Here is a 13,000-nt window from a genome sequence, read left to right as displayed (position 1 = left end):
CCTGTTCAGGTATCAGGTTGGTATGTGAATTGCTTCAATTAGCTGAGCTGCAAAGGAAGATAAAAAAGATAAGTTTACGGGCAGCATTCTTTTTCCCAAGGGAGAAGAATTTGTTTCCCTTTGTTACTTTCCTTATTCATTTATGACTGTCAGACTAGAGGATTGCTAAGGCTATCAATTTGTTAACACTCCATACCTCTTTGACTACAGTAATGCTGCGGTTATGTTACTGCATGTAGTAATCCCAAGGTCTAGACTAGATATTTTGAATCCAAATCCCACTGATGCAGATTGTGAAATCAGTTTCAAAAGGTCTAAAAACAAAAGTCTTTTCACCAGTCAATTTCAGCTGCTGAGCTAAGGACCAAGGAGTGGTTAGCGGAGTTACCTGCAAAGTGTGATTGGGATTTTAGGTGAGAATGAATTTGGTTTGAACCAGACTCTTAGTTTAAAAAAAGTATATGTCATTTTGGAAACTCCAACTGGATGTCACACACATTGCTAAATTTGTGTAGCTTAATAGAAATAGTGGTGTTAATAGAAATAGTCTTCGAGGGGCAGAATTTAGGCAATTATTGGAGTTCACTTCCAGTTTGTTACAGGAAAACCTGACTCTATGTTGCTTATTGGTGAAGAGGCAGTTGTTGTTGTGTGTGGATTTCAGACTTGTTAATGATTGTAGAGTTGAAAGTTAAGATTTTTGTTCAGACTCTTCCTTGCTGTCTGGGACTTACCTGGAAGGACGTCACGTATGGGGCGGGGCGTGTTCGGATCACGTGGTCTCCGCCATTTGTATTTCGGGAGAAGAGGCGGGAAAATCTGACCGGTCGTGCAGGTGAGAAGGGAGCGATCGGCAATGAGAGTTGGGTAAAGGGAAGGGAGGTGTTTCTTTTTTTATATACCAGGCGGTCTTTATTGAGGGAGTCTCCGACCCGGTGTAGTAATGTTTCTGTATGTGCACAAGTGTCTGGAGTATGTAGACTGCTCAACAACTTGGTTCTTCACCTCCTCCCCACCGGCCTGTTACCAAGATACAAAGTTTTATTTGTCCAATAAGGCATTTGTTATCATACCTACGTACACAGTTAAAGTACTCATTTTTGAAGTCACCTGTCGGTTTCCTCTACATCTGGCATCGAGACAGATTGGTCGATGATGTAACCAAATTGTTACCGACTGTTTGGAGTGAGATTTGTGATCGTCAAGTAAATCGCTCAGCCTTTCAGATAGAAAGACCTGCAGGTGCTGGATGTTTTTTTTTTCCCTGAAGAAGGGTCCCAACCCGAAACGTCAGCTTTCCTGTTGCTCTGATGCTGTCCGGCCTGCTGTGTTCCTGCAGCTTCACGCTTGTCAATTGCTCAGCCGTTTATGTTTCGGGGAGTTGAGGGTAATGAGTTGGCACGAAAGAGGAGTTGAGGCTCGGCGTAGATTAGTCATGTTCTTTCTTGGTGATGTTGGCTTGGGAAGGGCTGATTAACTGCTTTTGTTTTAAATGTTCTCCTGACATTGTTTTGTGCAGTTCCAATGGCAGACTCTGAAGATCAAATGCTTCATTTTGTATTCTCAAATATATAAAGCAGGATGCTATTTTATACTTTGTCTGGACCGATGAGAGGACTGTTAACTACTTTGACTTTATATTTAACTAATTACAGGGAATTTTTAGGTTGGTAATTCAACCCCTGAAAGAAGTTTTTAGTTTAGCTTCAGTACATCTATTTGACAACTAGGATAACTTAAAATGTGCTCTTTGTACCCAAATGGAAAACTAAGTGAACTTCTATGTAACAGTTGATAACACAAATGTAATTTATCATTATTATCTTATGAAAGATATTTCTAAGTCTGCAACATGAAAGAACTAGTGTATAAAGGAAGTATATTCTAAGAATTTTAGGATGAAAGCAAAGGGAAGAACCTCAATTGGAACTAGTAATTGTCAGATTCCTGCTCTTCCCCCACCCTATTTCTATGAGAAAGAACTGGCCACTATGCTTGTAATAATGTTTACAACTTTGGTGTCCAACTATCCTTCTAATTTCATACTTTGACTGTCTAATTCCAAACTTGTTCTATCACCCATCTCCATTCAAGCTTTAGCTGTTTTGTCACCTTCATTCTGATTCTTTTCTAATTATTGTCTAAAATTTGGGAAATCCAAAAATCTGCCAACCCTAACCTACATTTTTAAAAATTACAAGTACGTTGAGATTGTTTTTCCCACATTAAAGGCATTGTGAAACTTCAGTTTATTATAATTCTTATTTCACTTGGACACAGAGAAACAGGAATGTAGTCTCTAATGAGAAGATAGCCATGGTGTTGAGGGAAAATAGTGTGTTCAAGCAGAATTATCTATCTAATTTATTGATCTTGCTTACGATTCCCACATACTTCCTAGTTAAAACAATCTGTGCTCAAATCATGATGTGATCGTGCTTCCTATCTGTCTGTAACCTGCTGTGGTTGGTTTTCTTGCCGAGCTGGTTTGTTAGTCTGCAGACGTTTCATTACCCTGCTGGGTAACATCATCAGTGCAGCCTCCAATGAAGCGCTGTTGTGTTTTCCCACCTGGTATTTAAATTCTGGTGTCTGTTGGATTTGATTACCTCATTTCCGGTTTTCCTTCACTGTGGTGTATATATAGGGTCTAGTTCTATGTGTTTGTTGATGGCCTTCTTGGTAGACAACCAGGCCTCTAGGAATTCCAGTGCTTGTCTCTATTTGGCCTGTCCTAGGATCCTGGTGTTGTCCCAATTGAATTGGTGGTTCTCCTTAATTGTGTGTGTGAGTGGAGATGCGTGAGTATTGGTCGTGTCTTTTTGTTGCTAGTTAGTGTTCATGAACTCTTGTGGCCAATTTTTTTCCTGTCTGTCCAATGTACTGTTTGTCGCAGTCCTTGCATGGAATTTTGTATATTATGTTGGTTCTGTCCATAGTGGGTAAGGGGTCTTTGGTTCGAGTTAGCAGTTGGCGTAGGGTTGACGTGGGTTTGTGTGCTACTCTAATGCCCAATGGTTGTAGGAGTCTTGTGGTCATTCGGATATATTCTTGATGTATGGTAGCGTGATGTGTATTAGGGCATGCAGTATCTTCCTATTGTTGTTCGTGTGATAGGCATCGTCGAGTCCAGTTTGTTTGGGTATTCATTGTCCTTAAATACTTGGTGGAGGTACTGTTCTTCTTTTTGGCATAGTTCTGGGTTGCTAAATTGTGTTGTTGCTCATTTAAATAGTGTTTTCATGCAACTTCGTTTGGGGTGTTGGGGTGGTTACTGTTAAAATTCACTACTTAGTCAGTGTGTGGCTGTTTTGTGTGCCTTCGTCTGGAATTTCCCATTGGTCCTGTGATCTTCCCGACGTCCAGGAATGGGAGCTGTTCATTCTTTTCCTCTTCCCTGGTGAATTTGATGCTGGTGAGAGTGTTGTTTATTAGTTGGCATGTCTCCTCTAGTTTGATCCGTTTGATGACGAAAGTGTCGTCCACATATCGGATCCATAGTTTAGGTGGGATTTGTGGAAAGGCCATGCTTTCGAGTCTCTGCATCACCGCTTCTGCTATCAGTCCGAAGATAAGTGACCCCATGGGTCTCCCGCTGATCTGTTCGTGGTTTGGCAATTAAAGGTAAAGTGGGTCATGAAGCATAGGTCCAGTAGTTTCAGCATTTTGTCTGTGGAGATGATGTCAGTCTGGTCTTGTTTTTTTCAGTAGTGTTTCTCTTGCCAGTGGTATATCAATCAATGTGAATAGGGTGGTAACGTCAAATGACACTATGGTCTCGACATTGTCTATTCTTATGTCCTTGAGGGATTTGAGGAACTCCTGGGCTGAGTGGATGAAGTTGGGTGACCTGCTGACGAGGTGCTTTAGTCTTCCTTGTAACTCCTTGCCTAACCTATGTGTTGGTGTGCCTGGAAGGAAGACTATGGGTCTAAGGGGTACTTCCAGTTTGTGTACCTTTGGGAGACTCTAGAATCGGGGAGTGTTTGTCCCTTCTGGTTTCACTTTTAGATAGTCCGTTTTGTAGATTTGTCTGGTCTGTTTGAGTCTCTTTAGTGTGTAGATTATTTTATCTCTGATATGTCTCTGATGTACGGTCGGGTGTCTAGTATGTCTGGCCATATTGTGTCTTCTCTTTGTGGTCTGTCGCGGAGGTAACAGTGGATTGTGCTTCTTGGGTATCCATTCCTTTTTAAGAACTTTCAAAGCACAATCAACCGTTACCTCCAGGACAGACCACAACAAGAAGACACAACACAGCCAGACACACTAGACACCTGACCATGCATCAGAGATGACCACAAGACTACACAGACCCCTAGGTATCAGGGTAGCCCACAAACCAACAACCATCCTGCGGCAGCTACTGATGAATGCAAAAGATCCCATTCCCACAACCAATAATACTAACGTAATAGACAAAATACCATGCGAAGACTGTGGAAAAACATTACATAGGCCAAACTGGAAGAAAACTGACAATAAGGAAATATGAACACCAACCCACCACCAAGAGACATGACCAATTCTCACTGGTCTCAATACACACGGCCAAGGAAGGACACAAATTCGACTGGGACAACACATCCATAATAGCACAAGCCAAACAGAGACATGCCATGGAATTCCTGGAGGCCTGGCATTCCAACTGGAACTTCATCAACAAACACGTTGAACTGGACCCGATATACAAACCACTGAGAAACAGAACCAGGAAGTGATGCCAACCACCCCAACAAACTGAGACACATAAATAACAAGCGGGACAGAACGCCAACACTTCATTGGAGGCGCACTGACGATGTTACCTAGCTGGGTGGTGAAACATCTGCAATCAAACGCGCCGGCTCAGCAAGCAAGTCTACAACCTCATCCACAACCCGAGCTACAAATCTTCTCAAAAAATGTTTGACCTTAAGTTAATGGAATATGTTAGATCTCCATTGAAATGCCAAAACTCATTTCATTGCTTTTCTTGTTGGGAAGATTTTTGGCAATATTTTGTTCTTGTGTTTCTCTCTTATGCTGTTTGAAGGCTGCCATTGTGTTTATTTTTGCTAGTTATCTTCTGTTCGGAAGAGAATACATGCAAATGAATTCTGCTAGTGCATTGCATCGTATGCAAAAGTAGGTTTCTTGTGCAAGGCCTTGAAGACCCTGGAGCAACCTTGTGATGGTGACATAGCAGTCCTTACTGAGCACAAAGAGCATAGTTTGCACTGAGTTCGGCAGGAAGAGAAGCATAAAGAATAAGGCAGAAGCCTGAAGTTGAGCTATGTGAATGGTAGAAGCACGTGTAAAGAAGCATGTGGACTAGACTGATTAGTCTTTAGGTGGAAAAGTTTGTGGAATAGTCTTTCAATAATCTAAGACTCGAGCCTAATATGTCTCTGAATACAATCTAGCATTTAGTCTTAGTTTGTAATAAACACTTAGAGAGAAGTTTATGCATGATAGTTCTTGATCATTGCCTTCTCTCAAACTCGTGGAAATGGATAAAACCATACAACAGTTGAGCTTAACATGTTGTTATGTACTGTTATTGATGGCACGTAGATACAGAATGTTTTATTTTCAAAGGGTTTGAACTTGCAAAAGTGCTGTGATGCTTAAACTTGACAATTATTTTGAAACCTGAAGATCAGGAGAGTATTGCTTATAGTTTCAATGGAAACTGGAATTTTGTTGTGTATCTGAGCAAATCAAAATTCTCATTTTATTTTCACTGGTTGACTGGTGATAATTCCATTAAAGACACCACTCTATTTCCTCACCTCACCTATGCTTTTAACATCACTTGCTGTTATTAGTAGTTTAGTACCTTTAGATATTAGCTGGTGATGAACATTATGTCGGAGTTGGAAAGGATTAGTGAAGTAAAATTGTGGTGTAAAAATTATTCAGATCGTTGACAGTCCCCTGTTAAAAGGCAGAAGGATAGTTTTTACATTGCTGTCATCCAAATCAAACAATTTACTAAAAAATATGTGCAGTAAAAAAAGCATGAAGTTATCAGAAGCTGATGTCAATAGCGTGCTCAGGGACATGAGTGTGATTTGTGAAAACCAGAATACAGGCAGCAGAGTTTCGGGTGAGCAGGGGAGCCATGAAATTGTCAACTTGAATCAAAGACATATGGATTTGAGATACAGATGAATGTGAAGCAGGTTCAGAGGAGGGCAGTGATAAAAGGGAGCAGTAGAATTTCATCATGGTAAAAATGTGTGTGCGTTGGAAGCATAGTTAATTTAAATCTTTGCTTAATTTGAAGCTTTTTTCCTTTTGTCTCACTTGTTTGTATCTTAGTTAACTGCTAAATTGGAGTAACAGACACAGACTTGAGTTGATTTAACATAAATATTGTGAATTAAATTCCAAGTGTGTTGCAGTATTCTATTTAAAAATGCAGTGAAAACTCCAATCCACATCATCTTGATGGAAAGGTGTATGATAAAATTGTTAGCATTCACCTGTAACTCCTATTGAGCTGATAATTGTGCAAAAACAGATGGCAGGCAGCAGAGATTGGAGAGAATATTAAAAACAGCTAAGATTGACTAAAATATTACTGAGAGGGGGACATTGAAACGTTACCTCTGTTTCTGCACTGAATTTCAGCACTTTCTGCTTTTATTTCCATTCTCTAGCGTCTGTAGTACTTTGCTTTTATTAGTACTTTGGAGTTAGTTTTTGTTGAATCTCTGAAGGCAGATTGTCAGCTTAACACAATACCAAGTAACATTTTCGTAAATTATATTATTTTACAATGTATTTGTTTTCTCCATGTTCCAGATTTTTTTTCTGCAGTTAGTTTGGCAGCTAAGCTGTAAAACGTCTAATGTCTGAAAGACACGAATCGCAGGTGAAAGCAGAAGAGGAGGATGATATGTCCTGTGGAGACCTGGGTGATGGCCTTTGCAGGAAACCTGGTGGAATTTATGAACAGGCACCAAGTTCGACTGCTGAGACCAGAAGATCAAGACGTGGATCAGATGTCGACGACTCTGTTTTTAGTAGAAGTATAACTGAGGATGAGAAGAATGCCATTACATTTTCCCACTGGACCAAGTACAGCAACCTGTACAATTCATTTCATAAACTAAAGACTTCTGATGGGACTAGTATGAGCAGGCGGTCGAGCAGCAATGGTAATCATTAACAATTATGCATAACTATAAAAGATCAGGTTTGATAAACTGAAAATTTAATATGTCTCTCTGTTTCAAATCTATTTTTGAATGACATCTTATTACTTTGGATATAGTGATCATAATGTTTTTAAACCTTTTTTTGGTTGAAAACTCTGGCTGGTAGTTATTTGTACTGTTTAAGTGGAAAAGTTCAACTTCCTGAACATTTTATAACATGTCATTTGTTTAAAAGATTCAAGTAAAAATCTCCTGTCTTAGGGGATGGATAATGGACTACGAAAGGATGAAAAAAACATTTATATACACACGTAGAATCGATGTGCTGATTTTGAAAGAAATAGGATAAAAGTGATCTATGAAACAATACAGTTCTTTCCTTCAGAAAGAAAAGCAATTTAAATTAACAGATGTTAGAATACAAATTAAGATTCTTTTTCCTGAAGAATTTAAGAAAATTTATGATTATCCAATTGTTCATGACAGCATTGGGTGAAAATTTAGGGGTAAGAGAGAAATTAAGAACTTTTTCAGAAAAAGATAATATTCATGAGATATTGAGGCAGAAATTTTACGTGTTTTGAGTCATTTGGTCTAATGGAGTGTGTTGAGATTGAAGGATATGGTAAGAAGGTAAATGGATAAAACTGATCTTTTTAATGAAAGGGCATGACTCTTGGAGCTAATTACCTTATTCTTAAATACCCCTGAGCGTGACTTGCCTTCATCTCACCAACCTAAGGGTTTTCTTGAGCATAATATACCATAACTCTATTAAATATTGAGTTTAAAAAAATGTAATATTTGTCTTCCCTTCTAGTAACTTGTTTTTATTTTGGATCTCCTTTATTCCACACTGAAGGAAGAACAAAGAATATTCTTTTGGGACTATCACTATTTTCATTTTTTATTTTTGAAAGCACTGGCACTTAATTTAGATTAAGAATTGAACTTTGAACAGCTACTTGCTTGAATGAAGAGAACAAAAGCAAATGTTATCTGTTGGGAACTGGTCTGGAGAGTAATGCAAATTAATTACTATACTAAGGACTCTAGACAGATTGGCATTGATCTGTTTCTGTGCTCAGGGCTGGCAGCTGTTTGGATCTTGAATTAGTCAATCAAGGGACGACTAATTTAGCCAGCCAACCACAGGGGGAATGTTGATTTAAAAAGAGGGAGCCAGTTCTAACTGGGTTTTATTGCAGGAGACAGTGATTTTAGAAGCTTCCAGACGAGCTACTCTGTTTTGCATTCTCTGGTTTCTCTCCAGTTATTGAATTGTTGAATGTTATGAGAAAAGAATCCTAGGCCGTAAGAAATCCATAAATATTCCTGAGTATGCTGAAGTTATTTGCATTAACCTATGACTTCAGAATTTGAGCAAGATACACAGTTCTGCATGCCTGCGAACAACTCATTGTACAAGGATTTCATGAAGGTCTGGTGTTCATCATTTGAAACTGTTTAATTTAACTGTCAAATTATAGTTCTTTGATTTTTTTCTTTTTAATTTATGCCGTAACTGTGCCTGCCTGTATGGCAGTGGAGTTATGGTCGAGGAAACATGGGTTTCGATTTTGTTGCTTTTAATTAGATTGTTGCCTTGTTCATTTGTGATTCTGCTTAAATTTACATTCTTAATGTAAATAATTATTTTTTTGTTGAAGTTACCAACTTGGTGTCCGTGACCTGTTGTTTGTCAAGTCTGGTGTGAAGTCATTGGGCAGTCTTGAGGGTCATTGAATATTTTAATTTTATTGACTTGCAAATCCAGTAATTGTGAGGCTGATTTGGTTTCACTTGCTATCCTGTGTTGTAAGACCACCTTTGCCAGCCTTTTGTCTCAGAAAATAGTTTGGAATAATGTGACATTAATACATTATCAAATAATGGGAAGCATCCACTAACATTCCTAGCATTAAGACAGCTTGCATTCAAAATTCACAACAGCATTATTAAACATAATTTGCCCAAGGAGACATTTGGGATAATGACAAGAAGCTACGTCAGATAGTGCTTTTAAGGAGCGTCTTCTCAATCTATCCGCAGCCTTTGACGTGATTCAATACATTATCGTCCTCCGCTACCTCACTTCTGTTGTCTGTCTGTCTGTCTATGTGGGACTTTTCTTGCCTTGTTTAAGTCTTATGTCTATTATTAGATCCGGAAAATCACTTGCATAACTTCTGTTCCTGCTCCTGCATTTTTAATTATTATGTTTCAAATGATCAGTTGTGGCCCTGTCCTCCTCCTTTATTCAGGTAGCATCCTTGATACTGAACAGTGGGCAGATTAAGAAGATGGGCCGCAAGTCTACTTCAGCTGGAACATGGATTGAACCCTCCACTATTGGCATCATTTTGCACAGCATGATGTCTGACCAGCTCCTATTTCTGATTTACCTGGTGTCTCTAAGTAATAGTGTGTAAAAGCACGGTGTTCTCCCATGAAATCTTGACAACACCAAACTCTACCTCATCACTACTGCTGGTGGCTCCTGTGGTGTTGCTGAATTTTCCCACAGCTTCTCTGACTCCCAATAATAAGTTAGGTATTGGGGAAGGCATTGTTGTCCACAAAAATACAACACGTGAAATAAACAATCAAAATTGCACTTGAATCAAGGTAGCAAAAACCGATGCTTAATTAACAACTTAGAAAGTACACTGAATAACATGGATTCATTTGACCTCTGGACAAAGTTAGAAAGCAAATGAAAAGCTCAACTTCATCTGAAATATGTTGCCTTAAATAGTGCAATGTACTATGTTTTCCTGCAGGCTCACAAGCTGAAATCTCAAATGAAGAGTTAAAAGTAAAGCTTCAGGAAGTTACGAAGGTAACTTTTTTTCAGTTGGGAATGATTGATTGTATTTTGAATAGATTTTTTTCTTTATTCTAAAACTTATGGAGTTTTGTAACAAACAAACTAAGTATGATGGCAGAGATAACACCATGTGGAACTGGAGGAACACAGCAGGCCAGGCAGCATCAGTGGAGCAGGCAAGTTAACATTTTGGGTCGGGATCTTTCTTCAGAAAATTCTTCAGATACCTGTAAATTTCTGAAGAAGGGTCCCAACCCAAAATGTTAACTTTCTTGTTCCTCTGCTGCCTGGCCTGCTGTAGTCCTCTAGCTCCACATGGTGTTATCTCTGACCCCAGCATCTGCAGTTCTTACTATCTCTAAGTATGAAGGCAATCTTGTAAAATGTACTGAAGAGGAGAGACTGAAAATGAGATTAAATACAAACACTGGACATTTTGAAACAGTTTTAAAAAATATAACTTGCTGCATTTTATTTATTCTATTTAAGTTTAGCAAATTTACAAATTAGATTAGAAAAATCAACTCTGCATTTGAAACTTCATTAGAAGTTTTCTAAGTTTGTGAAAATCTGTTCTAAAATTATTTACATTGTAAAGTTGCTTTGAGGCCGGATTAGTATTTTTAATATTTGATGGAGTGAAGATAATCCTCCTCAACTTAGTTCATACTGTTGTTATTTCTTAGTTTAAATATGTGGAGAAATCGATACTAATGCTTTAGAATTGACAATTTTAAGAAAAATATTTTTCCACCGATGAGTATCTTATGAACAGTTACATGGTGGAGGGGTGGAGGTGGTTATTATGTAGCAGTAATGATTTTGTAATTCTATTAAAGTGTAAGTTCAGATGTACATCATGATGGAATGTTTATATTCTATTGTAGAATGAGACAGTAGTAGTGCATGTAACTTTCCTTCTGGTTGAATGTACGCAGAATGATTATTATGGATCAAAATGTTAACCATCAATCCAGCATTGATAATTTGATTTTAAATTTTTGGTAGTTTAGTCAAAGAAGTGTAACTTGGTGATTACTTTCTAGTTTTGTTTTTAATGTAGGAAGCAGAATTTCTACGATGTGAGCTTGAAGTAACACAGCAGCAACTTGAGGGAAAATATGAAGCATTAAAGATATTACAGAGTATGGTGAGATGCATGCTAATGTTACTACTTTCAAACAAATGCCATAGTCAAATGCTTTTTATGGACCAGTACAGATTAGTCAGTATGCATGCAGTAGAAAGGAAAGCTTGATGTATCCGTGTAGTCGTCCTCAACCCATAACTGATAATTTAGCATTAGCATGAATTCAGCTTTCACTCAAGTGAATACTTTTATTACATTTCGTTGGAAGTCTTTTTAAAGTATCTGTTTCACTGAATATCTGATTCCAAAATTTGCATGTGGAAGGAAAGCTATGCTGTTGAAGATACCTGCAAATGGGTTTTTCTTCTTAAACATGATGTGGGCATCAGTAGCCAGACCAGTATTTATTGTCCATCCCTTGAGAAGGTGGTAGTGAGCTGCATCCTTGAACCACAGTAGTTTGTGCGGTACAGGAACTTCAACAATGCTGTTGTGTAGGCAGATCTAAGAAATAGTGATGGTTTTAAAGTAGAATATTGAAGCTTCAACAGTGAATACCTTGAGCTCCTAACTGACTGCTTTTCACAGGTGCTTGGGAGCTCCTGATTATGCACATATATTGATCCAGCAACAGTGATGGAATGGCAATATATATCCAAATGGGCATGGTGTCACTTGCAATGGTTACTTGGATGTGGTGTTCCCATGACATTTCTTCCCTCCTTAGTGGTAGAGAAATTAGTGTTTGTTGAAATCACATTTGTAGAGCACCCTATAGGTTGTGTACACTGTGACAACAGCATTCAGATTGAATTCAAGGGTAACAGTCTCTGTCTTGAAGGTTCTTGAACTACTTTCGGTGTTGATGAAGCTACACCCATCCAGTTGTGAACATTAAATCATTGAAATTAAATGATGGCCATGATCTAGAAAGGTAATCTTAATGAGGTGATAAAGATTTAAGGTTTTGCCCCGAGCATGTATATTGCTCAGTTCTGTGAGTCAGCTGTTCAGAAGACAAGTTTTGGAATTACAGAATTGTGTGCCAGAGCCACAGCTGGCCAAGTGAGCCAAACTCTTGAAAAACCAAACAAACTAAAGGGACAAAATTTCTTCTGTCTATAGTTTTATGTTGTTCATTTGACAGTTTTTTTAAAAATGAGCTTTTGTTTTAACAAGTGTAGCAAATAATGATGCTCTGGTGATGCACTGCATTTGTTTATATGTACTTACAATTTTACCACTCAATGTTTATCAGGCTGTATTTGATAAAGCTACTGCACATACAAAGACATTACTTCAAAAAACAGGTGAACGAAACAAGATTTTAGAGAAGGTAAATTCAAATATTAATTTTTCACCAATTCTTCTTAATTATTTCAAAACAGTTACATTCCAATTTTAAATCTTTGTAAAATGGTCCTAAAAAGTACCTAACTTGATCATGTTAGACAAAGGAAACTTTGACATATTGCAAATAAAACATATACTGCAATTCTCTTCATTTTTTTTCAAATACAACTTATTATTTTTGAAATTATAACAATTTGTGCACACATTTGTTAATATAACAATGTTTAATGTATGTCATTCTCTCTATGTATTCGACTCGGTGTAACCCAACCACTTTTCCACTTATCCACCATGATAATATTTACGTTGGTGACTTTTGACAGTATCACAACAGCCCAAATGTCATCTCTAAACTGTGTTTCAGCTAAATTTTCTCTAAATTGGATAACTGTTTGGAATCTTCCCTTCCTTCCTTTTCTCGAGTGAGTTATTGAGAGCATTTTTTCATTGTAGTTTGATTAGGGGAGCAACATCAAAATGACCTGAGCGTGTTATCATTGTGTGTTTACAAACAAGTACAAAATCAGATTTCAAAAAGAAAGTCAAAAGAAGGGTAGGACCAATTAATAACAAGAATTT

At 37.9% G+C, this 13,000-nt stretch overlaps 1 protein-coding gene across 3 annotated transcripts in view; it reads left to right on the top strand.

The window, feature by feature from the left end:
* Positions 1–729: 729 nt before the first annotated feature.
* ccdc125 (coiled-coil domain containing 125) overlaps positions 730–13,000 on the top strand; it is a 31,693-nt gene continuing 19,422 nt past the window's right edge. Inside the window, exons 1-5 of one of the 3 annotated variants that reach the window (XM_020530889.2) lie at positions 730–835; positions 6,793–7,148; positions 9,932–9,990; positions 11,042–11,128; positions 12,327–12,404. In XM_020530889.2, the coding sequence (XP_020386478.1) occupies positions 6,839–7,148; positions 9,932–9,990; positions 11,042–11,128; positions 12,327–12,404 (534 nt within the window). In that variant the 5' untranslated portion in view covers positions 730–835; positions 6,793–6,838. Of the gene's footprint in view, positions 836–1,185; positions 1,243–6,792; positions 7,149–9,931; positions 9,991–11,041; positions 11,129–12,326; positions 12,405–13,000 lie in introns of those variants that run through there. The other 2 variants (XM_048595180.1, XM_048595181.1) reach the window with 2 other exon arrangements.

This window comes from Rhincodon typus, chromosome 3 (assembly GCF_021869965.1).
Source record: "Rhincodon typus isolate 14 chromosome 3, sRhiTyp1.1, whole genome shotgun sequence".
Taxonomy (NCBI): Eukaryota; Metazoa; Chordata; class Chondrichthyes; order Orectolobiformes; family Rhincodontidae; genus Rhincodon; species Rhincodon typus.
This window is presented reverse-complemented; position numbering and strand designations above follow the sequence as displayed.